The 26,325-nt window shown below is 40.1% G+C and overlaps 2 protein-coding genes across 4 annotated transcripts in view; both read right to left on the bottom strand.

Moving 5' to 3' along the window:
* The window catches only part of LOC111672315 (AT-rich interactive domain-containing protein 3B), a 54,062-nt gene extending 36,926 nt beyond the window's left edge, over window positions 1-17,136 (bottom strand). The window contains exons 1-2 of one of the 2 annotated variants that reach the window (XM_023429719.2): window positions 16,780-17,136; window positions 14,832-15,464 (exon numbers count right to left, since the gene is read on the bottom strand). In XM_023429719.2, coding sequence (XP_023285487.1) covers window positions 14,832-15,464; window positions 16,780-16,815 — 669 coding nt within the window. In that variant the 5' untranslated portion in view covers window positions 16,816-17,136. The other variant, XM_023429720.2, reaches the window with a different exon arrangement.
* Window positions 17,137-17,889: 753 nt separating this feature from the next.
* On the bottom strand, window positions 17,890-26,058 carry fam219b (family with sequence similarity 219 member B). Of its 2 annotated transcripts, none has more exons than XM_023429743.2 (6): window positions 25,847-26,058; window positions 25,152-25,260; window positions 22,670-22,763; window positions 22,458-22,535; window positions 21,895-21,946; window positions 17,890-20,729 (listed from the first exon to the last, which is right to left on the bottom strand). In XM_023429743.2, the coding sequence occupies exons 1-6, from the start codon at window positions 25,919-25,921 to the stop codon at window positions 20,580-20,582; spliced, it is 558 nt and encodes a 185-aa protein (XP_023285511.1). In that variant the 5' UTR covers window positions 25,922-26,058; the 3' UTR covers window positions 17,890-20,579. The 2 variants fall into 2 exon arrangements, with proteins under 2 accessions (XP_023285511.1, XP_087036366.1); XM_087180240.1 differs by lacking the exon at window positions 25,847-26,058 and adding an exon at window positions 25,710-25,837.
* Between the last annotated feature and the right edge of the window lie 267 nt (window positions 26,059-26,325).

Here is a 26,325-nt window from a genome sequence, read left to right as displayed (position 1 = left end):
CTAAGTACTGTAAAGGATCTCATGGTGAGCTGGCCATACGCTACTGCCAACAAAGGCTCTGGGGCTAATCGTGATTCCATGTGCGACGGGAAGTAAATCTCACTGCCACTCAGGAACATATGTTAGAGTTTGAGTACTTATGGATAGATCCACGAGTGATTCCCTGCTCTCATTAAGAATTAGTATGAAAAATAAAAAGGTCACATATCAGATGAGAGCAGGCCAGCAGCAGAGAACAGGACCCAGGGCCATGTCTGCTCCTGAATGTCCAGTCATGTTTGTAGCTGGAAGAGGTTTCAGGCTTATGGGGAGAACAGACAAAGTGGCGGGGACAAGGGGCTAAACGTCCAGGGGCAGAACATGTTGCTACCTGCCCCAGCCTCAGCAGTGCTGCACTTCTAAACAGGCCACTGAAAAGCAGGCCTCCAGGCATGACCACCCTTTCCTCCATTAATCACTCCAATTACAAAGCTGAAAAAGAGAAACAGAGGAAAAACGAGGGTGGGGGTGGTCACAGGTAAAAAGACAGAATGAAAATAGGCAGGCAGACAGACATGCAGAAGAACTAACTTATACACCAATCAACACACTTTTTGATCTCATCCAGTTTCACAACCACAGAGAGAGAGACCACACTGCAACAAACAAGAAAGACCCAAGTCTGAAAGAAAGGGGTGGATCTGCATATTTAGTTCCTGGGTAAACATGTCTGTTGGTGACCAGCAAGTCTGGTTTGCCAAATAAACTGACTGCATTTGTTCAGCTCCAGCCCTTTCACCAAGACACCACATTCCACAGGCAGAGGCCCCATCCCCCATTACACTAGCTGGCCCCTTTCGCTCACACAAATGCAACGTTTATAGGCTGGTGTGGCCAGAAGTTCACACTCATTGGTTCAAAGACCCTTTCACAGGCAGAGCAAACATTTTAGTGAATCACATCTGTGCCACCACATACAGTACTCCATAAGTTAACCCTTTCCCATAGTAGTTCAGGCCCATAAGAAATTACACATCAGAGACTAGATTTTCCAACCAAACTATGCCCAGACTTGCATGGGGCCCCCATGGTGCCCCCTCAAAGATAATTTGATTTGAAGCTATTAGTTTTGCTCTGTTAAGGGTACACTGACAGATATTAAGTTGTCTCCAATATGCAAAGCACTTATCATCTCACCAACACACAATATCACAGCACATTAAAGCTTGAAGAACTGTAAAAAAGAACAACACACAAACATTTTGGTACCCCTTGTAATCAACGCCGCTTAGAGCAAGAAGCTATATTGCTGCATTCAGGTCAAAGCAGCTAATAGCTGTTTCTTCTGGGTTAAAAGCTTTGGCTAAAAATACCTTGCATATCTCACATCTTTCAAAGAGCAAGCATCCACTTCACCCCCATGCTAATGGCAGCTGGAGACATCACACAGACCTGATAGGCCTTTATATACATTCTCATTATACTGACAGCGCTGGGAACTTGATACATTCACAATCAACAAAAAACCTTGACTGCTATTAGGATACATCACATCTAATTACTTATGAAATGACAGGGGTCACAACGCCTGCAGTTGGATGGGTAAATGACTTCTTTGTCTGGAGTATGGCAGTGGGGCAGAGACGTATGGGGAGGGCTAGAAAGCAGTCACGGTATTCTCTGGGTTTCCTCCACCAGAGAAGTTAGTGTTATGACTATCTATCTGAATCTGCAGTATCAAATGTTCAAATCATAAGCACAATTCACAGCTTTCTGTAGAGTCTAATCGATAGGGAGCGATTTCTCTGTCCAGCACCAGAGGTATCTGTTTCCTCTCAGCTAGCGTTAAGTGTGCAGGGGCATTCCACCTCTGACAGCCCAGTACCCCCCGGGGGCCCGAGCTGGGATGGTGCAGCCCGTCACGCATCTGGAGCTCATCTCCAGGGTCTGACAAGCTACTACATCTCTACTGGATGCTCAAACAACAGCAGAGATTCCCAAAAACCTGAAAATAACAATCAAACTCATGAATAGTATAGGAATTATTAAACAAAAATATAAAAACAGTGTTATTATAGTGGAACTTATGGAATTATGCAATCATTATTACATGTACGTACATTTACATTTACTCATTTGGCAGATGCTTTAATCCAAAGCGACACAAGTGAGGGACAATTATTAGCCAGCAGCTTCACTGGTTATACAACAGGTTTACCATGGTGTGCAATAGAACTTTTTTCATTGGTCATACACTTTTTGTGGGGTTTTAAAATGAGAACAGTTTTTGTAACTTAACAGTGTGCTTGTATTTGACCAGAATAATAATTATAATATGCAACAGTTATATGGATGATAAATGATCCTGGCATCACATCAGAAGCTAATGGTTGCCAATTAGAAGAACTAATAAGCTGTGCTCATCATAGTGTGGTTATTCAATTCTATTCATAATGTGTTAAGCATCCATATGCTCTTACTAGATATCACTGTCTTTCAGGCAAGAGTCAGAAAAAAGTTATGGACACTGTGCCAATAGCTCCCAGCAATTTTAATAAAGCAACATTTTGATATAAAGGGATCTTCGTCAGGCACTGTCAAAAAGTCTTTCAGCCATGTTCACTTCACCTAGCAGGCAACTTTTTTGTAAGAAAAAAAAGTATTAGCCCAGAAATGTCTTTATCAAGAGGAAAAAACGGGAGTTCTTCAAGAATATGAACGTGGTCAGGGGTGAATCATGTGAACAAGAAAAAAAAACACTTTTTGTTGTTGGAGGATCAGTTTTAAATACTGCAAATGGGCAATGCTAAATGAAGTAGCAGCTGGTGAACTGGTTACCTCCAACACCTTTTATTTTGCGACCCCTGTGGAGAAACCGCTTGAGACATGGTGCATCACAGGCTCTGCTGATCACAGTGAATCATGGGGCTTTTATGTGCAGAAAAAACTGCAAACACCTCAGAAAAAATGTTGAGCCAATTTAGCAAATTACTGCTTTATATATTATTGATCAATGAAGTTATTAACAGAGATTAATCAATCATTGGTCAATCATTAACAGATATAGTAACATATGCAATGCATCATGTTCTATACCGCACAATTCCCCTGTCTGCATAAGGTGGTTTGAGGAGAAATTATATTTGGCAGGCAAATTATTATGCTAAGTCAAATGAGATATTTAAATTGTTGAAAGCCTCAAGATACCGAACGCAATTAAATGTTTGCTTTTCACTAATCCATGTTGCAGTTCAGTCCATAAACAGACATGGCAGAAGTGCAGTATATATAATCAGATTAAATAAAACTCATTAGGAATGTGGATTGTTGTAGCAGTAGGGAATATGATATAGATAACAGAGCAAACAGGCTGTATTGATGTAATACAATAACAGTGAATACACATACTGAGAATAGTTAAGTATATATAATAGTTACCAATAAATGTAAAGACACACAGTGTTTCTAATGACAGACTTACAGGTAAGCAGATGTTTGCGCAGCATGGTTCACATTCACTCATGCTAATATAAATTTAATTCAGCTCCTATGGTGTACAGTTAACCTGTATGCCATTACATTAACAAGCACCATAAAGAATGTTTTTCAACCATAATATACAAGATGATCTATTTGGTGATCTAATTTCCCATAACATATTTATATATGTGCTCACGCATGTAAAGTGCACATGCATTAGGGTAATTCCAAAGAGTCATCAACCAAGAACAACACTGCAATTTAGTAATTGTTGCTTCCAGTTTTGGATCTGATCACACATCCCCCCTGTGCTGAAAGTGTGGAGCTTCCTCAGGTTTTCTAATCACATTTATTTAGGGCAGGAAAACCTGAGATGTCTTTGTTTGACCAGATGGTTGGCTAATCAAGGCCCGCTCCACTGGGGGTTGGGGCATCCCAAATCTGCCACAAACATTATTGAACCATGTCCCACATTAACATGCTGATGTTTGTCAGAAAAGAGCGATCTTGTGATTTGATATGTAAACTGTAGACATAAAGATTAACACTCAGTACCTGTTTAAAACTGATACTTGCAAGATGATGATGATGAAGGTTTGAGTTCTGCTAATAATTCATAATTAAGCCCAAAAGAAAAATTTCTACACCCTGACCACATTGAAGGATACCAGACAATGGAGTAAGGGTTCTGCTAACCTTGACAAGTCACAATGTATTGTTCTTATAATAACCTATATTCAGTCTAGTCCCTGTTGTTAATAATTCAATTTTCTGTGCCACTCTTTAATCATTTACTAGCGTGGCTTTTGAAATTATCGACTGCCGTTGACATGGTCCATAGTACTATTCACAGTGTGATTGTCTCTTAACCAGATCAGCTACAGGTCAGAGCCTGATGCGTTTTTTTGTCATCTGAAAAAATTCAGTCATTATATGAACCTTTCAATTTAACATGGATGATGAATCCAACAATATGTGGGCTGCTGACACCCATGCAAACATTAATCTAAAATGGGTCGACGTTACTCTTTTTTAATTTCAAACTTTATAAAGTATATTTTACTTATATAAAGTTGATACATAAATTGATAATGGAAATGAAGTTTAAACATCGAATCAAAGCCTGCTTTTTAATTAAACCCCTTGAAATATGACAGTGTGATCAAGTGTGCATTAGTTTAGCTTAGATAATTTAATCATTTTATGTAAATTATCAACACATATTAAATAACTGTTCAGTGTGTCTAACCTCTGCAAAATATTTTTTTTCCAAAAGATCAAATAAGATTGTAATTTCTAATTACTCTGAAACACACCTCTGCTGTTCATTAATCTGTGTAAATGAAAAATTTGTCTTTATTCCAATTTGAATCTGTCTGTGAACTACAACAACATTTGCGATTACTAGCCAGTGGTTTTGACAGACATACTATTTACTGTTAATTTCTTGTGATGATTGTGATTCAGGAAGTGAGCCGCTTTGCGGGATGTACAGCCCTGAATATATAGAGGCTAAATGTTGGAAGCTGAGCTGTGAACACATTGCTTTTAGTGTAATGTGACGTTTCCTGGGCAGTAGCCAGGAGCTTTTTTTTTTCTTCTTTCTTCCTCCTCTTTAAGTAGCTCCCTCTTACAAGCACATGATTACGCTCAGCTTGTGTTTGAAGACTTGGCAGACAAACAACTTCACCACATGCTACTATAAACTACATGGGATTTTGGCAGGCAGTGCAATGAGTGTGCAGACTGAAAAGCAGGCAGGCCATAGTGAAAGGGAAGCCTCCTGCACCTCCTTTTACCTCCTTCTCCTCTGCATGGCTTTGTGCCAGGTCCCAGTCAGCTGCTGTATTTACCCAGGGGCCTTGACACAATGGCCCAGTTAGCACCTACAGGCTGCTGACACCAACCTGGAACTCAGCCAATGCAGTTGCAGAAGACAGCCAAGAAAGCCACTAACAATAGGCAACTCTCACTCTTCAGCTCCACACTTCCACACTGTCTGGCCCTTTCTGCAAGGAGATGAGCCCAGAACCCAATGAGGCAATATTGGTTCTCCTACTGCACCTCCAATGTGGTGGCTACAACACAGACACTTTATGTCCACAAAATGTTTTCATCTAAATCCCCAAAACAAAAAAAATCCAGCTAAATCTTCCTCATAAAATTATGCATTACAGCCACTATTTGGTAATAAGGGCAACACACTGCCAGACACCTCCTTGTTCAGTGTCAGCAGGTCAAACACCTATTCCATTATATTATGCAGCATTAGTTTTATAAGTTCCCAAAGAGTCATCATTAAAATGATTAAATTAACATGTTAAAAATAACATTGTACACATGTTTAGCAAATTTTCTCTACCAATGCCTTTTCTCCTGAATGCTAAAAAAAAAATCAGCAAAAGAACTGCAGTATGACTTTATCTACAATGTGGACATTATAATAGCACAAACCACTGTGAATGCTTATGTTGGCAAAGTCATTTTACATTGAACCAAACAAAAGCTTATTTCCAGTGCAAATGATTATTTAGCTAATTTTCAACAATTTTATTTAGGCAGATTTCTACAGCTGCTTGGCTTTAAAAACATTTGGCATCTTTTGCAAAATAAAAAAAATGTTTTCTTTATCCTCTACAAAGTCAAAAAGTATCATATTAAAATGCAGGCATCATTTTGACACTAGGATCAAAGGGTATTAAAGGATACCAAGCTCAAATTGGTATCAGCATAGCTTTAATGGTTATATTATAAAATAATGTTGTGACAAATAAAAGGATGGTTACATATCAGTTCATATGCTTCATGCTGGATTACTTTAAGTGTGTGCGTGTGTTTTTATATTTTAAATGGATCATCAAAATCTCTTTAAATACCAAACACAATACATTCAGAGAATTAATCATGTGAGTAGTGGCGCAAAGATGACCAACAAGTTAAATATGTGGTACAAGGACGACAGGACCTCACATACTGTGCCAAGGGTCACTGCAACACATGGTGTGAACAATAGTCACAGTAGAGTACAGTAGTATAAACATGTGTACTGTACATATATCACTATATGTAGTCAGCCTATATAAAACGCAAGGAGGCCAAAGGCGTTGGTGGATGTCTTTGTTTCATTTGGCTATTCCTCTTTCTCTGTTTGCCTTCATTAAAGAGCAGGTGTTGAGATATGCTGAGTGGGAGTGGTTGTAAAGGACGAATGGAACCAGCACTGGTGAGGGGAGGGGGATCTTGTGGTTTCACTACCAACTGATCAAATTACAGCAAGCATCAGTAGCTCAGTTTCCATTAGAAGCAAGGAAGTCAATCCTCCAAGGCCGATTTGGGGAAAAAAGTGTGACAACTCTAATGGACGTGCACCATTTGCATTTAAATGTGAGAACTTTTGACTTTCAATTCAATTAAACGGAGAGGAGCATTGTGGCCATCAGTAACAATGCGCATGAGGGATTATCCAAAACGCAAAAAGTAATTTGCATGACGCTGCTTCAGCTGTAAGGCAGACACCTCTCACACAAAGGCAGGCAAAATGAAATGGGCCTGTTCAACGAAGCAGAACACACTTCTTGCCCTGGTGAAAACATGTCTGTTAATCTGAGGGCTGGTGCATGTAAAGTGGGATATGAACAGGAGTGTGGAACCCTTACAGGGGTTACAGGGGCACAACTTTGCGCAAATACCCTAATGATTTGCATAATCATTAGGGCATATAGATAATAAAAGCAAAAACCAAATCAGCATGTCAACACCACTACAGCTGCATTTTCTATCTCTCTGAGGGAGGTACAAACAAAGCCCAACTATGATAGAATTATTATTTTGATTTCTAAATTAATAAAACTAAGAACAGTGAAAATTTGATATCTGAGATATGGCAGATAACATACACTTGACAGACATAGCTCTTATGTGATGTGGTACAAATACTTTGAAACACAAGTTGCTAAATGTTTTCAAACCACGCAACCACAGAGCTCCATTTGAAAGACGTTTGGCCTGGGTTTTCTCCATCTAGGATATCTGTGTGGTTTATGTTTCACCCACAATACCAGTGAGGAGTGCAAATGTAATTATTAGTATAAACCATTCCTCACTTTGATGAGGATGAACATCGTAGGATCTCCTCAAGGACGCAGGACCATGAATCCATGGGTGAATTAACAACCTGAATCCAGAAGTCTTGTGTGTGGATGACAGAATCATCACAAAAGACTAGACACTGCCAGTCAGCACCGTGTTTGACCAGGCCATGATGTGAAGAGACTGTGACCAGCGCGAGAAGCCTCCTCCCGTCTGCCAGTAGCAGATGTGCCCTTTGGGACTCAGACAAATAAAAAAAATGTCTCTGCCTGCACCAGGGGCCCTCCCATCCAGCTCCTCCCATTCAGGCCCTTTGGCTTTTTTCTTTTACAGCCCCTGCGACACTGAGTGAAATGAATTGAAAGATCACCAATGAGGGTCCCGACTACAACACGGACATGCACCCACCCACCCACCCACCCCAATCAAACCCCCTGTCTCTTGCTGGGAGCCCCCGGTGGGAATGTTCACTGTTTGAAGAGTTAACTCTTTAATTCCGTCTGGAATGTTTCCTCTGGGTGGGGCAGTGTAGTGTGTTGAACCAGACCACTAACTCCTCTTCCACAGCATCTCCTCCTCCTTCTCCCTCCCCCTTCATCTCCCTACTAAATTCAATACCTCTATTTCTGGGCACAGCAAATCTTCCACACTTGGCTGTTAAGAGAAGGTCAGCACAAAATGAAGCTTGTTCTACACCAGGATGATTACACCTTAGATAAATCTGAAACTGACATTTGCATGTGAAAAAATTCCCACCCACACTGATACTTACAGTTGCTTAAAAGCTTAGTAGATAAAATTGTGAAATTTTAAGCTGAGCATGTTCACGTCACTTAAGCCAGCAGTGCACATGACAAATACACAGCAAAAAGTAGCAAGCACTGCCACTAATGTGGCCGATCTGGCCAAAAGATCATGTGACAATCTTTTTTGGGTAGAATCACAATCCACAATTTGAATCGCAAGTATCCCCACAGATTTACGGCTAATGGCCCAACTCACAAATCTCTGCCTTTGTCCGCTCTGATTTTATTCTGAAAGTCCTGACCTGAAAGTTGTAATTTGAAACTTTCTGCTGCTTTGACGCTTCCTTCACGTTTGTCTGGTCATTGCTACTCTTCGCCCACAATGCTGTCTTGTGTTTACGAATTGTGTCATGACTGCTAACCAGCTAGTCCTGGCTCATCCTGCTTCATGTTCCTCAACCTGCAGGCAGGTTTCTTGTCCTGCGAACAGACTGTAACTCCACCATCTTGCATCTGGTGACGGTAGTTCTTGGTCTGCTCAGGTGAAGAACTTGTACATGTGCCGCTGCACCAAACTCACAGAGGCTGCAGATCAGAACAAGGACTGCCATCGCCAGCTGCAGTTAGCAGGTTATCTGTTTAATCGTTAACTGGTTAGCCACAAATGAACTTTTAAAATGAAATATCTAAATATAGCATATTTAAATTATGTAAGCTGTATGATTCATCTGATTCATCAGATTGTATATCATATGAGATCGTCCACAATACAAAATCATCAGATCGACTATTTCTAAAGACAGTGGACAATTTTAATTGAGTTAAATATTCCCATATTGCCTATACACAAACTATACTGGAAACTGGAAGTGCAAAATATAATTATGCGTCACTAATTGTGCAATTGTAGGCTCTACCCATCTTTCCATCCTGAGACAAATTCAACCAGAGCCATAACAGTCGGGCTACATTAAGCACAGAGTAGCATTAATCAGAAAAACGCCATTAAAAAGGGCAATCCAGAGCTAAAAGCCCAGTCACCTCCATCCAATCCAAGCAACTGAGGTCTGTTGTTAATGAGGCAAAGCAAGGTTCACACAGCACTAAACTACACACATAAACTGATAAATCCCAGAGGAACACACCATATAAATGTATAAACACTAAACCTCCCATCAGTCTGTAAAAATTGCTGGACTACCAAATCACACCTTGGGAAAAGAGTGTTTTTAGCATTTAATAGGAGGCCAAAGTAAAATAATTTGTAACATAATGTGCTTTTATTTCTATCTTCATCGTTTACATTAAAATAAAGTGAAGTGCTGGAGGTATAAACCTGAATGCATATAAGCATAAACAATAAACAATGCAAGAACACATCATGTTCATTAAAAAGTTGTTCTAGTTTAACAAATGTATGACATGAAAAAAAAAATAAAGAAAGAAATGGCAGGTCAGCCAAAATGTTGAGGGGAATTACACCCAAGTTAGCTAAGAATGAATCTAGAATCGGACACCTTACCCAGCCTAATCTGAATGGAGATCAGTGTTATAGCTAAGGGGGCAAATTTAGAAATGAGGTTAACCATTTTGTGTCCAGGCCGTTCATCACAAATGCCATTAGTGACATAATTTTGCAGTCACACAGATGACAAAGAACCTGATGAGGACTTAAAGAGATCAAGCAGAAAAACTAAAAAGAGCTTAAATATATGTGAGCAAGTGTCCATCAGGAAATACGTACATACATGTACGAGAAAACCAAAGAATGTATTAGTGTTTAATTGAGATTAAAATTGTATATTCCTTGACACATAAGGTAAATGATTTACAAGTCTTCAGTTTTCTTTTTTTCTTTTATTATAGTGGATTCATTTGTTAAATTGTTCTTTTACTCATGGTGCTCAAAGATCTTCAAACTGAACTGCTACACAAAAGTAGCTTGAAAAAGAAAATTAAAGAACTCATCAGCACTTATTGTATGCTAAAAAATAAATGACTTATTGCACATATAACCATTTGTAACACTGTTCAACTCTTGGACAGTTAAAAAAAGGTGAAACAAGTATTCATTGTTATATGAATGCATTGTTGTAAGTGTTAACAGCTGAAGTTTACAGTCAGAGTTGAGGTTTTCCCTGTGTAACTCAACAGTTTGAGCATGGCAGAGACAATACAAGCCTAACGCAATACAGTCACACATCTTGTTCTGAACAAGCATTGCAGGATATTTTAATGCACCTCAGGCTTTGTAATTACTTCTCATCTGAATAACCTCCATTTGTTGGCAGGTTGTACAAATAGGGGTCAGATGGTAATTCCAGCCTTATTACATCAGCATAACAGGAAGTCCAGTAAACAGAATAAGACTAAGTACACCATTTAAGACCCACTGACAGTTATGGCATGTGAGACACCAACATAACACTCAGAAAGCAGAAACCAGGTCAGGTTGGCGTATACAGGATGCACGCCAGGCAGAGAAGCCTCCAAGCTCCCACTATGACACTAGTAAGAGATGGTGATACTGTTGTTCATTTCTCACACCTGCAGTTTTCCCAACAACACTGCAGCGGTGGGCTGATGCATCAAGTCATATGTGTTCCACACTCCACTATCAAAATGAAAACTTGAGTCCATCTGCTAAATACAATGTCTTTCCCATTTATCATAAATGAACCATAAACAAGGCCAAACATTCCTGCCTCTAAAAGCTCACACACAATCCTTATCGATCTCTGTGTTGCAGCCGTGCAGCTCCCCACTTCCTGGCTGGTGTGTTGCTGGGGCGACAGCTAAATTATGCAACAGCGCTGGCTCAACAGACAGGCTTCAGTCCCTAAGCAGCAGAATCGGGCTCAAGGGTGGCTAGTGATGGCAGGGCTCAATAGTAACAGACCTCTTTTCCTGTGTTAAAGGTTTCCCTCACCCAAGACCAGTTCTGCCTTCTTGTGCCCTACCTTGTCAAGTGAGCTCTGCTGTTGCACTGATTTACTTTTCCAGTTTCTAGCTTTTCCTGGTTTGCTGAATCTCCAGATCAAGAGCATCTCTGATCTGACCCAAATGACAAACTATAAATCTAATAAGGCTGCAAGGGTAATTATTCAGCCTCTTGTAATTGAGCCTGCTAAATACATTACCTTGCAATTGTACATCTACATTTATTTAGCTAATGTTCTTGTCTATTAGACTATGAGACACATTGAAAGAGAGCCATTTTGTGTAACGTTACATATTCTTAAGACAATTTTCTTCCTTGAATCATGGGACATCATCACACAAGAGCAATTCAAATGTGGCCGCCAATCTGTCAACTCAATGCCTGGTTGCGCGCCTAAAACTTACTCTTCAGCCTTGTGATGTGATGAGAGAGGTACTCATCACTTACTCTGTCTTGAAGCTTTGCCATCACTATCCCTTTGTGATCATAGCAATGCAAATGTAGTAATGCTCTGCTCACTGCCTCCATTTTGTCTCATTTGTCAAATTGCAAAGTTGCACAGCAAAAAAAAGCTTGTGAACATAACTAAGAGCCACTGTGCTCACACACCACCTGTAGCACACAACAGAATGTCCCTCAGTTACAGCCAATCCAAATGAGGCGATCACCACCAGTATATTAGACCATAAGACACAATCTGTGTTCTGGAGGCATGATTAAAAGTCTATTAATCACAGAGGGATTATCACAAGGAGGTAGTGGTCTATGGGCATGTGTCTATGTGAGCAGGAGGGGTGGTGGGTGGATTACAGGGGTCATGCAGCCTCTGTCCCACTGCGGTGGAGGCCAGAGGGCTGAGGCCGGCCAGTTGCCCGCCTCAGCCCTCTCTCCACGCGACAGCTTTGTCCATCCCCTTGTTTGACAATTATTTACTCTGCTGTTTAGGACAGGGCTGAGGTCACCACACATACATCACTGACACGGAAACACTGGCTACCCGTGTCTGTCAACCCCCCCCCATCTGACCTGTACAGGCTCTCACCACTCATACACTCAAAACACTCATGGTATAGGACGACAAGATGGACTAATCAAATGGTTGTCAGTCAAGTGCTGGTGCTTCTGGACGAGGTAAATTACATACAAACTAGGTGTTATATCAATACTACAGATGCATACACTGACTTTTCACTGTTATATGAATTATGAATCATCACAGTTATCACTTTCATTTGTTTGAAATATTGGTGAACTAGCAAATTGACATTATTACCATGTCTATGTGTCCGTAAGTGGCTCTGGATAAAATCATGACCCAAACTCTTTAAATATTGTCTGCTATAGCACAACTACACAGCAGTATCTCGGTCAGGGTGCTTTGGATACACTCAATGTGACTGGCTAGATGAAATGTAAATGTTAATGTAAATGGACTTCCGTACATTTGTCTCCTTAGCTAGTCATATCCCCTCTCTCACTGCTTTTAGAACGTAATAAATGTGCTTCCCCCATTATTATAGAGGTTCGGTATTTGTGGCATCTGCCAGGCTTGTCTCTGGCCTCTCGAAGACAATGACATCAAAAATCCAACTGTCCCCCTCCCCCTACAGCAGTGCAACCTGAAACTGCCTGAAGAGATGAGCAGTCATTAAATACTGCAGAGCTGACATAATGACAGGAAAGATAAAAGAGAGGAAACAAAAAAAGGCCAGACCAATTCTCATCCCACAATGCCTCCCCCAACCCCCAGGCTCAGCCCGCCTCTCCTGATAAAAGACGCCAGGCCACAGATAGGGCACTGGTCAGCTACAACTTTGCTGCTGTGATCTTCTGTTCTGACAACATTCACACAAAGCCCAGCCACCTCGCAGAATAATACCCCTCCACTCTTTCTGACACCTCTGGAAACAATAAGCAGCCTAAACAATGCAGTGAAACTCAATTTCATACAACGTTCATACCTTGTAGAGTAATGTTTTTAATCATTCCCAGCAGACCCGTGTGAAGGCAGTGGCTCTAGTTGCTATACAATAATAATAAAAACACAACTACTACTGCTGCTCCGTCTCCCACCACCTTTATAATACTGCTGCTTTCCCTCAACATCTCATTCCTGTGTGTCACTACCAAATGTCCATGTGCCAAAGCTAAATTTGGAAATGTGGTCTAGAGAAGCACCATTCAAAGACATCTGCCTTTAAATAGACAGTAATAAAATGCAGACACATGATAGTCCTGCACCCATAGTGATTAAGCGCAGATATGTCCTCTGACACTGCCCACTCTTGTGCAACCAAGGCTTTTTATATCATCCAAAGGCTGTAGAGCTCTCTTTAACTTGCTATGTCCCAAGCTATGATGCTAAACCACATGTAGCTCGGCTTGGTTCCCAATTGGCATTCCAGTGCTCTGTAACACTGTGCTGAGGCAATGTTTACCTTCAAGAGAAAGTGCACTTGGCACACAGCCGAAAGTCTCGGGCTGGGGGGCTGGGGGTGTGGCAGGTTGCTACTGTGTACTACATCCAACCTTCCCACCCACCCAAAATGCTCGTGCTGACCCGGCCAACCACCCACAGCCACACAGCAGCAGCCCTACACTGCCTGACTCCACTACCTGGATCAGAGCCAAACCAGAGCCTGAGCAAAGTGCCAAGAGGGACAGAGAATGAGAGAGAGACACACACACAGAATGTGAGTGCAGAGGGGGAGAGCTAGTGAGCGTGAACACATTGCGCCTCAACCTGGCCCTCTGCCAGGACTCACTTAGGAGGATTTTTAGCCACAAAAGCCAATCAGCGGTCAACCCTCCACAGAGATTTGAAGTGTCTCACAAAGATACTGCCGGAGAGATTTGTCCCAGAGTCAAGATTAAGCAGTCACTCACAGCAGGAGAATGGCCTGAGAAATCAAACAAAACACTCAAAGGGAGAGTGGTGAACAGTGAAAGTATTACTCTTTTGGGTCACAATAAACAATAGTGTTTTGATGTGGCCCTGTATAAATTCACTAAATTTAAAGAAAGATAGGACATTTTTTCAGGTGAGATTGGCAATAGAGATGTTCTAATAGCATTTTTCCTTCCCAAGACCTTCTGATACCTGAACTTGTGTATCGGCCAATACCAAGAACCAATCCGATATCGTTGAAAAAAAAAAATTGTATACTACTAACCCTGTGTGGATGTGATATGATTTAAGGTTAAACCCTTTGTAGAACATGAACAAATACATGAATGCCATAGAATCTCAAATTAAAGCCTTGTATACTGTATGTGTTACTGGTGGGACTTTCCAGTGGAAAATACTGTTGACATTTTGCTAACAGCTACTGTCATACTATTTACATGAAATCAATTCTCCTTTGCCGCTCTAAATACAGTAGCTTCCAGTGGTTGCACAGCTCAACTTCCTGAGAAGGTCAATTACAATAATGTCCACAAACCATTCTAGATGGAGTGATCCTGTTTTTAGATGCATGAAAAGAAGCCAGCTTTGGGTTGAAGGGTCGTGTTTTGAAGACATAACTGGGACCAAAACAGAAACTTATATATTAAGGAAAAAACGGTGTGGCAAGGAGCCAAGGCAGGGTACTAACCTGTCTGAAGTGATCTTCAAAGCCCCAGTCCGCCTGTCCATTAGGAGAGGTGGCAGAGTGAGGCCCCGCAGGAGACAGGCCCTCGTCAGGTTCCTGCTTCACTCTGATAGGTGGCGATGCAGCCCTCTGGGGGGCCGAAGCTGAGTAACTGCCAAATGGACGAGCCGGGATGCGGGAGGCGCTCTGCTGCAAAGCAAGGGTCTGCTTGCGGAGGAACTCCAGACCACTGGCACTTCCCTCATCCTCATCACTGCCCTCATCTCCCTCCATCATCTCATTGTCGTCATCCTCATCCCCGGAATCCCGGCCTCTGTCCTCGTCATCCTCTCTTTCCGAGTCCACACTGCTCTGATTGGAAACCCGGGGAGGCAACCCACCACCAGGGACACCTCCAGCCAGGCTTTTGCTCATGAAGCTGGCCCCAGAGGCCCGGGCAGCTGCCAAGATGGCCTGCTGGGCAGCAACCTGCTGAGCATACATGATGTGGGCCTCTCGTAGCTTCCTCTCCTTGCGCTCCATTTCCAATCGGGCCTGCTGTTGGCGCTGGAGCTGCTCCATCACTGCCTCCAGCTTCATCCCCCCTGTAGAGGTGTTCTGAGAAAAGGCCACACCAGGCTCTTGAGACATGCTGGGCTGTGGGAGGTAGAGAAGGAGTCATGGATGACCAACCATAAACTGAAATCTAATTATCCTTTTATCTCAATATACAGGATGAAATGGGACACGTGTAAGGCACATGCATAAAAAAAAGCTACTATGAAGACAAAAAAAGCCTGATTTAAACATAAACTCACACACAGAAATTAGATAATTAAAGTCCAAGTAATACAAACATTTTTAAAGTTGTAACTCCTTTCACTAAGGTCCTCGTTTGAACCTGTCACTGACTGAAACTGGAAAATCTGCAGCACCACAGCTTTAAATCGTAACAATATTTGCTAATATAAACAGACAAAATCTGCATACTGCCTGGTAGGAAGTTTACATCAAAACTCAATGACCTAAAAGCAATGAAGCAGGAAAATTCATTGACACTGTTTGTAACTAATGTTAACATGCTCATTACAAGGTAGACATACCAAAGCTATGCAAAATGGACTTACACAATTCAAAAGAACACGTTAACGGGTTTAATGAGTCCACACAGATTTAGAGCTAGACGTTAAAACAGACACTAACTTCAGTTATAAGAGCCAATCACAAAAAATTGCATCATGATACTAAAAGAGAGGAAAACTGTTGGTACTTCGCACTTAGTATTATTCTAAGTTATTGTAACAGGAGTACATTGACTAATAAAACGAAATGCTGTTACACGTTAAAACGCCTTTACCAAAGCACGGGGTGAATAACTGGCCTCAACTACTGTAAGTTATAAAATGGCCATCCATATTGCCAGTGTTGAAACCGGACAGGGAGATGAACTGCTTCTAAATAGCCTCCAGCATAAACTTCAGTGTTTGCAAAAATGAAAAGGCTGACCTCCAGACAACTTAATGAGGCAAATAACCACTCAAGTAAAAAAAAAAAAAGAAATAAAAGAAGAAACAACAACTCAGCTAAAACTGCACAAAAATATACACCTTTTCCGCATTTGGCTAGCTGCCACATCCTCAAAATACGTGGATAACGTATGCGTAGCCTAATAGGTTTTGGGACAAGGTGCCGTAGAAACAAACAAGACTAGTCTTATTACTGTAAAGCACTTTGTGAATTTGTGTTACAATGTTGTTGTAAAATTGTAAAATATGTTTAAAAAGTAACCTACCATAAGGTCAAATTAGTTCTGAAAGCTTCGCCTTCTTTCTTCTTTAGAAAAATGTAACGTTAAGCTGGCTAACTCTCTTTCCGTAAATAAAAGGCGATCAAACTGCCTCTTTCGGAGGGTTTTCTAGCTCGTTACAGGTCAGAGAAATGTATAGAGACGCTAAGCAGGACCGCAACTCACCATTTGTGCCTTACTACTGCTTGAATTGTCCACCATCCCTCCTTCCTTGGCTTTATCCTCCTTCTTCCCTCTTTTCTGGCACTCGTTCAAACACTTGTAAACACACACACGCGCGCGCGCACGGGGGGAGAAATACTGTGCATGCACCGCAGATTTTTGCGACTGATCCGCGAGCAGAAAGGCGCTGTTTGCAGTCTTCTGGACGACCCTCCGAAAGGTGGCTGTGTTTCTCTCTGTCTTTCCCCACTGATTTTCGTGATTTTCTTCTTTAATAGAAAAAGGGACCGACAGGAAAATGGCCCGATCTCATATCTCGGAAAGCGCTGAGGTAACTCCCTTCAGTCGTTTTTTTCCTCCCCTTCAATTGACACCCCCTGCATGGCGCACAACAGCCTTAGGCCCGCCCAGCTACAGCAACAAGTCTCACAGCCTTTTCAGTTTCATGACATTTTTATTCAGTTGGTTTGCCTGTAATTTATTAATTTCTTTATTCATACACATTCCTTCATTTGTATATGTACTATAATATTTAGTAAGTGTTACTATGAGGAGCCTTCCTCGCCACATAATCTCAATAAAAAGCTTAAAGCATAAGACTGTGTATAACTTTAATTGCAAACTAGTTACATAGCACCAAATACATTTATCCGTGCTTTCTATTAACCTATATTAGCCTATACATTTATATGGGTGCTATCAGGGAAAATGTATATATTTTCAAAGCCAAATTACATGGTTGAAAATGTATCTTTTAACAATAGATACTGGGCTCTCACTAAGTATTCTTAACACTTACAGTAAAAAAAATCTTTCTCTGAATGCTGCATGACATGAAAAGGATAATGATGCAATGTTTACATTAAATACTACAAAACCCTCAGGGAAGGTGCCCAGCAGTGAAGCTTCTATAGGTATTGCATTGGGAATGCATCATGGCTTCGTGCTGCCCCCTTGAGGTATCAACAACTACCATGTTCAACTTCATGACCGGCTTCTTATCAACCTTGTATGTACAACTACTTTTCACTGACGGAAAAAGCTTCCTTCACACAAGACAGGCATCACGGAAAATGATTCTTAAGAACTATCAAAACAATAAAACACTAAAAGTATAGATAACTGAGTTTTATTTAGTAATGTAAACCAATACACAGTACAATCAAATAAAAAACATTAGTGTTTGCCATCATAAAATAACAATTTCAGTTATTGCATTTAGCACTCAGTAACTCTATATTGTCACAATGTTATAACAAGCAGATTGTCCCAATTGTTGCATAGTACAGGTGGGTCAAGTGTACTTGCTACTGACCACTGGTGTTAAGTGCAATATTTCTGTACATAAAAACATTGTGTAGATCCAGGGCCGGGGTTGATACACTTTAAATTCAGCTGTTACCCTTAGAGCATTTAGTTCACACTTGTATCAAGTGACTCCCACTTAGTCTAATAGTAGAATCAGCTTTTATTCCTACATCATCCAGATAGTGCCCATTGCTTATGTTAAAAATTTAACATTTTCAGCAACAAGCATTTTCATTGCAAGGGTTTTAACAAAATCCACTTTTGAATTTGTGAATTTATCCCAACTCTGTAGAGGACAAATCAAGGTGTCTACTTTTTCTAGTACAAAATGTCATACTCTCGCCAATCCTCAACCTCTTTATGGTGGTCAAGTGGTCTGCTACACCATTTATTTATATGACTAAGAGTTACACCTTGTAACAACCAACATCACAGCATGAGAAATAACAGTGTGGCCTACAGGTTAGGTACAACAGTGGCCACACATATATCCTGACGTAAAACCTCTATGCACTTAACTTTTTTCATTTGACAAATGTATGTGAAAGAAAGGCAAATTACTTTGTAGTTGCACACCCACACATACACAGAAAAATCTCCTGAGAAAGTGATTGCTGTCACTTGCTCTGATATTAAACATTTTTTGTTAATGCACGTTTCAAAATAAACACCAATCATTAATAGTAAAATATGACCCGGGCTTGTAACATGAGTGAACAGATGCTTTTTTTTTCTTTTTTTTTTTTAAAGTGAAAAAAAATATATTTGTTTTTTCATATATTAACAATTGCCATTTTCGGCACATCCCTGTGTCTATTGTGTAAGAAACAGACACACAGTAACACAAATAGAAAAGAGTATGAACTGATGTGTAAATATAGTGTGACATCTCAAAAGCCTAACAGCTAACATGGGTAGCTGACTACCTCAATTCTAATGCAAATCTGGTTTACTGTTTTTAACCTGTAACAACTATTTTAGTGTCCCCAACATGTATAAAAAATAAATAAATAAAATAATGTAACTCTGATCTGCTGTACACACACACTCTGATGTGTTAAAGATGACACAACCTTTTTAAGAGTTACATCAGATCCTGGATAAAGTTTTAATCTAAGAGGCTACATATCAATTTTTGCAAAAAAAAAAAAAAAAAGACAATAATAATAATAATAATAAAGTAACCTATTTTTAAATTCTCCCCATCTGTGTCAAATTGTTTTCTAAAGCATATACATATTTTTAAAAAAGAGAGAATTTAAACATACACATATCTAACCACATAACCAAACATTTTAAGATGACAGGATGAATTATACAGGAATCTGTAATATATTTCGTTTTTATGCCAACAATCTTTTTGTAGCAGCGTGTTAAAAGGTGACATTGGTTTCTGGAAACTTAATTATACAACACAGAGACTGTGAAGTCCAATCTAAACAAATATCCGTGGTTCCATCAAAGTACTTCAGTAACTCATCTGTGGACAGCTTGTTCCGTGTATAGTTGTGTAACATCTGGTAAGAGTACGTGTTACTCTTATTAACAGTGATAAGATGATTTTTTGCATGAGTGAGTCCCTCTTTGTATGTAGCAGTTTTCTCAATGGCGACTTCTAAGATGTAATGAGTTCTTTGCATTCTCAGACACAAAGAAGAACATATGGAACCAGTGGAAAATAATCCTTGCCTTGGATTATCTTCTATACTTGTATTAAGGTTTTTGAGTTTGCAGCAGAGGCAGAAAAAATAATTATCATCACGCATGAGCCACAAAGAATTGAAGTGGCAACACTGCACATCCTATTTAAGTCATTCTTCTACTTAAAACATAACTTTAGGTTGTTATTTTTGTTCAAATAATATTAATAATAATGTCATATTTTCCCCAAGTGGTGGCCCTTTCATTTTGGAATAAAACTCCAATGTAATTTCTGAGGACAGATACAGTAAAGAAAAAACAAAGCCAGTTAATGGAACAGTAGTCAAGGAATGTAAATGGTCAAGTGAGGCGCCTTCATATAACAGTTGATTAATAAGATAAATAAAATTCAACTGGAACATCAAACACAATACATCATACTTGTATGCGTGTCGTGCTTAGAGGCCTGCAGACCTGTTCACCAGACAGTAACCAGCTCTCCACTGGGTCAACATGGACATATCCCAAATGATGAATTACTTTCCCACTCAATTTGAAGCAGTGGCATAGTTAGTACTTCCTGTAGTTCTATAAAAAGAAAAATAAAAAAATAGTCAAGCTTTGGGGTCACAGTGGATAAGGCTTGTTCTTACGTCCATCCACGTTGTCTTGTGGGGTGAGCGATGTCGGTGCATGCAGTCCTGCATGAACAGGAGTTTGGCTTCGGGGTTGGAAGTCTTCAGGCAGCGCAGCGGTGGAGCTGGGTTAAAAAGACGGCCTCAGGCACCAGTGACAAAAGTCAGCGACTAAAACTGGAGCCAAGCCTTTGTAAGGTTTGAGTCACGGCACCAGCATCACTGCATGGAGCAAGACGGGCCCTCGGAGCAGCAGCACACAGAGGAGCCCATGGCTTTGGGCGGAATCAGGTCCAGGTCCTCGTCATCAGGGATCTCATCCAGACGGTAGCCGTCCTGAAGCAGCTGCCTGCTTAAATCGGGATGGACCTGAAGAGCAATAAGGACCTCAGTAACACACACTCATCCATGAGTAATGTGGCTTAACCTTATGGACATCTCACTAAGGTTCATCTGTTTATAATGATCTTTTCATACTCATGATTAAGTATCTTTGTTGTTATGAACCAAACTTAGTTACAAAGTTGCTTAGGTAGCCATTGTCTGTCAATGGACATGAATTAACTGGCTTTTGGGATCAAGTTAGGTCGCCAGTACCACCAGTTAGTGTTAGAGATTAAAAATCATGTTCAAAGGTGTATGATATAATTTTAATTTACTTTTTCAAATCCAAAACCCCATTTCCATCATCTATGACTCTGTGCCTCTCCATGAACTATTAAAATATATTATGTTAGGGTACTTTATTTGTACCCATAGGTACAAATGTCTCTTAGGAAAATTCTACAGTTACTTAATAGCAATGTGAGAAAACAGGTAATACTGAATTTAAGCTCTGGCGGTGCAAACAACTCTGGCTACATATCTGAGGTCAGGACACAGCCAGAGGCTTGCGACTAAAAAAACAACAATGGTAAGGTAGAAAAATAAAACACATCCTTTGCTCTCACATTTATCCATGGACAGGTACTCAGTAAATACTACTACTACTACAAACGCATGAATGAATGAAAGCACAAACAAGATCTGGCACCAGTTTTAACTGTTTGATGTGCAAATGTACCAATGATAACTTCTTTCACCCAAGTTGTTTTCGATTATGTCCTTTGAGACAAACTGGTTCCTCTTAACCCCTTACCTATTTACTGTTCAGCAAACGTGCATGATTTGATGGCACTACGACTTCGAAAAACCTCTCAAACACTTTGCCAGTTTTTTCTTCGTCTACACAGTTTTTATTTTCTCCATGGGTACTAAATGTTTACATTGTGAAGGTTTTGCGAGACGAAGGGCAAGAGTTTACAATTCCAACTGTGTGTGCTGGCCTGACAATTCAAACCAAAGTGTTAGCGAAAGATCGCACAGAGGTCATAAAATAAAAGGACAAAATGGAAAAACAAAGTCTAGGCTGATAATAACACTTCTCTTTGAACATGTATGAATGGCCAAAAAAAACAAAGTGTTTTCACACCTACACAGCCATAGTCATACAGCCAGTTTCACTGTGTGACAATCTGAAGAATGTCTAACTCACCTCAGCTGAAGAGTATCCTGAGGAATACTGCTCAAAATCGATCTCTTCATCACTGTTAAAACAAGTAGGACAGGTTCTGTCATTCTGATGTCAACAATTTAAATATGTCAACTGGAAAACGTGTTTAGGGAAACCAGAGCGAGGAAAATGTCAAAACTCCAACTGGACATAACAAAAGCCAAGATCACATGATGTTAAAAGGTACAATATAAAATGATGCGTTAAACTTAAACATTAAATGTGATTCTTTAATCTGTAATCACACTTAAAACTAGTCATATACTTTGCTTCTCATGACAATTTTTAGTTGGACAACTGAAAAGAAGAGATTTTATTCTGTTATGTAAGCAAATATGTTGCTTGTGCACTACAACGATTGAGCGCATTCAGGACATATCTTTTAGATGTGTATGCTTATGAGAATAACATAAAGGGAGACCAATAAGGAGAGAGTACTGTTTCTAATAACAAAACGACTGTCAGTAAGTGTTTCAGTGCTCAGTTTACTGCATATAGTAGGAATTCAATAACCCCTATCCCCTGTGTACTTGGTGTAACCTTACCTGTCTGAGTCCAGTGCAACCAAAGTGTCCTCAGCATGCTGACTCAAAGCAGCGTAGCCCTTGTTGTACTTCACTGTCCTACAAGAAGAAGCATTAAATGTTAAAAAAATAATAATAAAATGTTCAAAACAAACATCTCTTCTCCTGCATTGTGCTGACATCACAAAAATTGGCTTCCTCTTTCCTCAACATCATCCTCCTCCTCTCCTCACCTCTTGGCTCCTTGTCTGGGCTGATGCATCACTGGAGGTCCTGGTGAGAGGGCTTTCTTCTTCAGTGCTTTTCTCGCCATCTCCCTGTGTTTCTCTGTGAATAACCAGAATAAGAAACAGTTTTTGTGCTGACAAGGACTGACTGTACAATGATCAAGGATAGGTGACATAAGAAGTTTATTGAGGACTTTAATCTGAGAATTGGCTGGGACAATCACTCCACTCAATTATCTGTTACAATGAACTGTTCAGAATCATACATAACCATAAAAAAAGACTCCCAAAATTCATGGGACCCAGTCATACTATATAATCAGTATTTAAGTGAAACCTTACCTAGGGCCTTTACTGATAAAGCCTCAAACAATCTCACTGAAAGGTGATCTAGGAATGAAAAATTACTCTCAGCGCAGTGTATGACTTGAGATTTATGACACAACATCCTCAACAAGAAGAACAAGTTCTCCTTTGTAAAGGTTTGACATCTCATTATGTTGTGATGCTAAACTAAATTTATGATGTTTTGTGGTTTCTCTTGGCAGCTACTAAGTGGATATCACACATTTCAAATATGAATGAGTGATTCAATCTCAGACAAAATTAGTTGAGAGTTTTAATTCAATAAATACCTTTCAAGAAGCTTGTTGGTATTTTAAAGACTTTAACATTGTATATTTCCATAACCACTGAAATGTGCGTGTTAACTGTTCTGTAATTTTCCATTTACAAGAGATTTTAAAAAGGTTAGAGCAGCTACAGCTGGGTGATGGGGTGACTTTCCTATCTTTAGGAAAATTATCTTTTCCTATAAAGTTGATAACATCCATTACTCCTCTGCCTAAATAAAAACAAATTATGCATCATTAGGCCTGGAACAAGTGTTGTGATGTGTGTGGATCACAGATTCAACCAAGAGTGTTGTCTGGAAAGTGGGGAACATAGATTAGGTGTAACAAATTATTATGATGCAGAGATAACCATAACCTAACCCATTCTTTGCAAATTAACAAAATTGACTTATTGTATTAAAGTATATTTGTTCAAGTTGGGTTTAACTGGTATCTCCAAAGAAGAGATACAAAAAGTCAGTAATGTTTCAGGAATTCAGAGGATAAACTGAGTTCTACACATTATCTTTCCCATTTACTGAGTGTGAACATATTTTAAACAGAGACAAAGGAGTCTGTTAAATATGTCATGTGGCTGATGCAATACGTCTTTCAGGCGTCACATGACAGATCAACACTGCGGTGACTTCCCACACTCAGAACCCAACATCACCTCTTCTCTGTGTGGAAAGTTTTTGTAGATGCCATGTGATTACTGGAATCACAGTTGCTAGTCAGTCACTAGTGTAATGTAGACATCTTGACAGCTCCACATATCACAAAGGCCTCTTTCAGACCTGGCATTAACATGTGTCTCAGGTGACTACCAACTCTATATATATATAAATAAACACATATCATTTCCCTTTGGAAAGACCAGATGCTCTGTTGTTTTTGGTCGTTCCAACTATGACAGACGGGTCCATTGTTAATGTGTCTGTGTGTGCTGAGAGAGAGAGAGAGGGAGAAAGAGAGGAAGAGAGAGATAGAGAGAGTGGGGAAAGGGGGGGCTGAGTGATCGGGTTGGGCTGCTGTAAAAATGTTCAAACCAGTTTGTCATTTAACCAAACACTTGACCAGACCACTGTACTGAATTTTACCACTAGGTGTCACACTTTACTCAGCAGATGCTCCTGAGTGGAACGTAATGAGACAGCGAGTGACTCCAGTCCACTTGGTGGCAATAATGCACCTCTAAAACGGTTTGCCAACTGCTGATACTGAAATTTGATCTACTTCATTTTGCTGGCCTTGGCTTAGCAGTAAATTGCACACAGCGACACAACTGGCTCCATAAATCCATTCATAAACAAACATCATTTTAATCTCATCGTCATATTGCTGGTGTAGGCTGCTTTGAAATTTGCCCTAACATATCATAATGACAAATGTTGCTTCAGCTGGTTGGCATAAAATCAAACCAGTTTAAGCTCATATCAACTAAACCAGCATAACAACTCTACTGAGAAAATCAATGCGTTGCACACAGCTCTACAATGAAATAAGATTTTAGCCATTTGAAATAGTAAAATAAATATGCAACGGTCAATTTTGATATTGTGGTGGGCCACTACAAATAAATCAATATGATATGATACAAGTAGGCAGTGAATGACATTATGAAAAGTTGACAACAATAATTGCTTTTTTGACACACAGCATGAGTGAAAATGAGGGCATCTGAGCCTATGAGTGTCATATGACTCACTATGCTGTCTGGATAATCAATACTCTTCAGCTTTCTTATTTTGTACTAAGAGAAACCGCAGCTGGACTCAAGAAAACAACAATTATTAAAGGACTTCTGACCTACAGACCAGCATAATAATGACCTGTTCACATCACCAGTTATGATGAGTCAAGAACACGCTTACGTAGTTTGAGGTGGATGGCTGGAGCTCTGGACATGATGTAAGGTCCTCTTTTCTCCACAGGCCTGATGCCTCCATCAGTAGTCTTAGGTCTTGTGCCACTACTGGGCCCCTTGTATTGCAGAAATGACAAAAAAAAATATGTAGCTGAGATTCGTGTATGATAAAAAAGTAAACAAGACATTAATATGATAATAACTAAATTACATCATGCGATATCTAAATGACAAGATGACACAGTTTATAGGGATATTTTTAATAATTCCAATGTTTTTTAATCATAATCTTCATGAAAAAATATTTGTTATATGCACGTCTTTTTGAACGTGACGTTTCAGCTTACTGTTTTCAAGTCTTATGTCAAATTAAGTCTGTATCCAGTGACAAACACCAAACTTTCACCTACCACATACAATTTTGAAAATCAAAACCTCCTCCAAAATTTCCCATCAACCCCTTCGGTTTAGAGGAAGTGAAAATCAATTATATGTGTTTTCAAGCTTACTGAGCATGTCCCTCCACATTATTTACAGTCAAACTTGGCAATAATTAATAGCTTACCGTCTCGAAAATTATTTTCAGAGCATGTCTCATCTAAAGAACTGTCAAAATCACAAGCTAGGCTAGTTAGCGAGCCTCACAGTGTCTATTTACAAGCTAGCCTTAGCCGGGCTAGCTTTAACGTCGGCTGACATTACCGACAAAACTTGTGGCTCCGGCTGCGCTTCAAGCAGCGTGTCCTTCTCCGGTTCCTCTATGATGTCGTTCATCATCTTGGCGTTAGCTGTCACACTTCACACCACAACACAGCCATGATGACAAGTATCCCACCGGCAGGGGACTTTGTTGTTTTCCTCGGGAGCAGGGAGGCTTCTTCTTCTTCTTTAGGGTTCTCTTCTTCTGCTTCTTCTTCATTAGGGTGCTCCGCGTTTGCTTCTTCTTCGTTGGTGTTTATTGGAGGTTGGCAAACCAGTTTAGAAGCGCATTACCGCCGCCGAGTGGACTGGACATGTTTGACTGTTTTTGGTTTACTGCACTGTGCATTTTCCAGGTGTATTTGGTGTAACCTCCTACATGTTGTAGGTTTATACGTTTACTATAGTATATACTATGTCCTCTTGTTTAATTCAGAGTGTTTGTCAGAATATCCACCAGCTCATTTCCCTTCACATCAACA

This window comes from Seriola lalandi, unplaced genomic scaffold, assembly GCF_002814215.2.
Source record: "Seriola lalandi dorsalis isolate HSWRI2012SDOR001 ecotype SW California unplaced genomic scaffold, Sedor1 jcf7180002054898, whole genome shotgun sequence".
In the NCBI taxonomy this organism is placed as follows: domain Eukaryota; kingdom Metazoa; phylum Chordata; class Actinopteri; order Carangiformes; family Carangidae; genus Seriola; species Seriola lalandi.
Note: the sequence above shows the minus strand (reverse complement) of the source record. Positions and strands in the feature narration are given on the sequence as shown.

What these genes read in the sequence shown, in the direction of transcription:
- fam219b (XM_023429743.2), bottom strand. Translation starts at nt 25,921, where the DNA reads ATGATGAACGACATCATAGAGGAACCGGAGAAGGACACGCTGCTTGAA. An exon ending in CCCAGACAAGGAGCCAAGAG is followed by an intron (nt 22,536 to 22,669) that starts GTGAGGAGAGGA and finishes TTCTTCTTGTAG; the next exon opens with GACAGTGAAGTACAACAAGG. An exon ending in GTTGCACTGGACTCAGACAG is followed by an intron (nt 21,947 to 22,457) that starts GTAAGGTTACAC and finishes TTGTTTTAACAG; the next exon opens with TGATGAAGAGATCGATTTTG.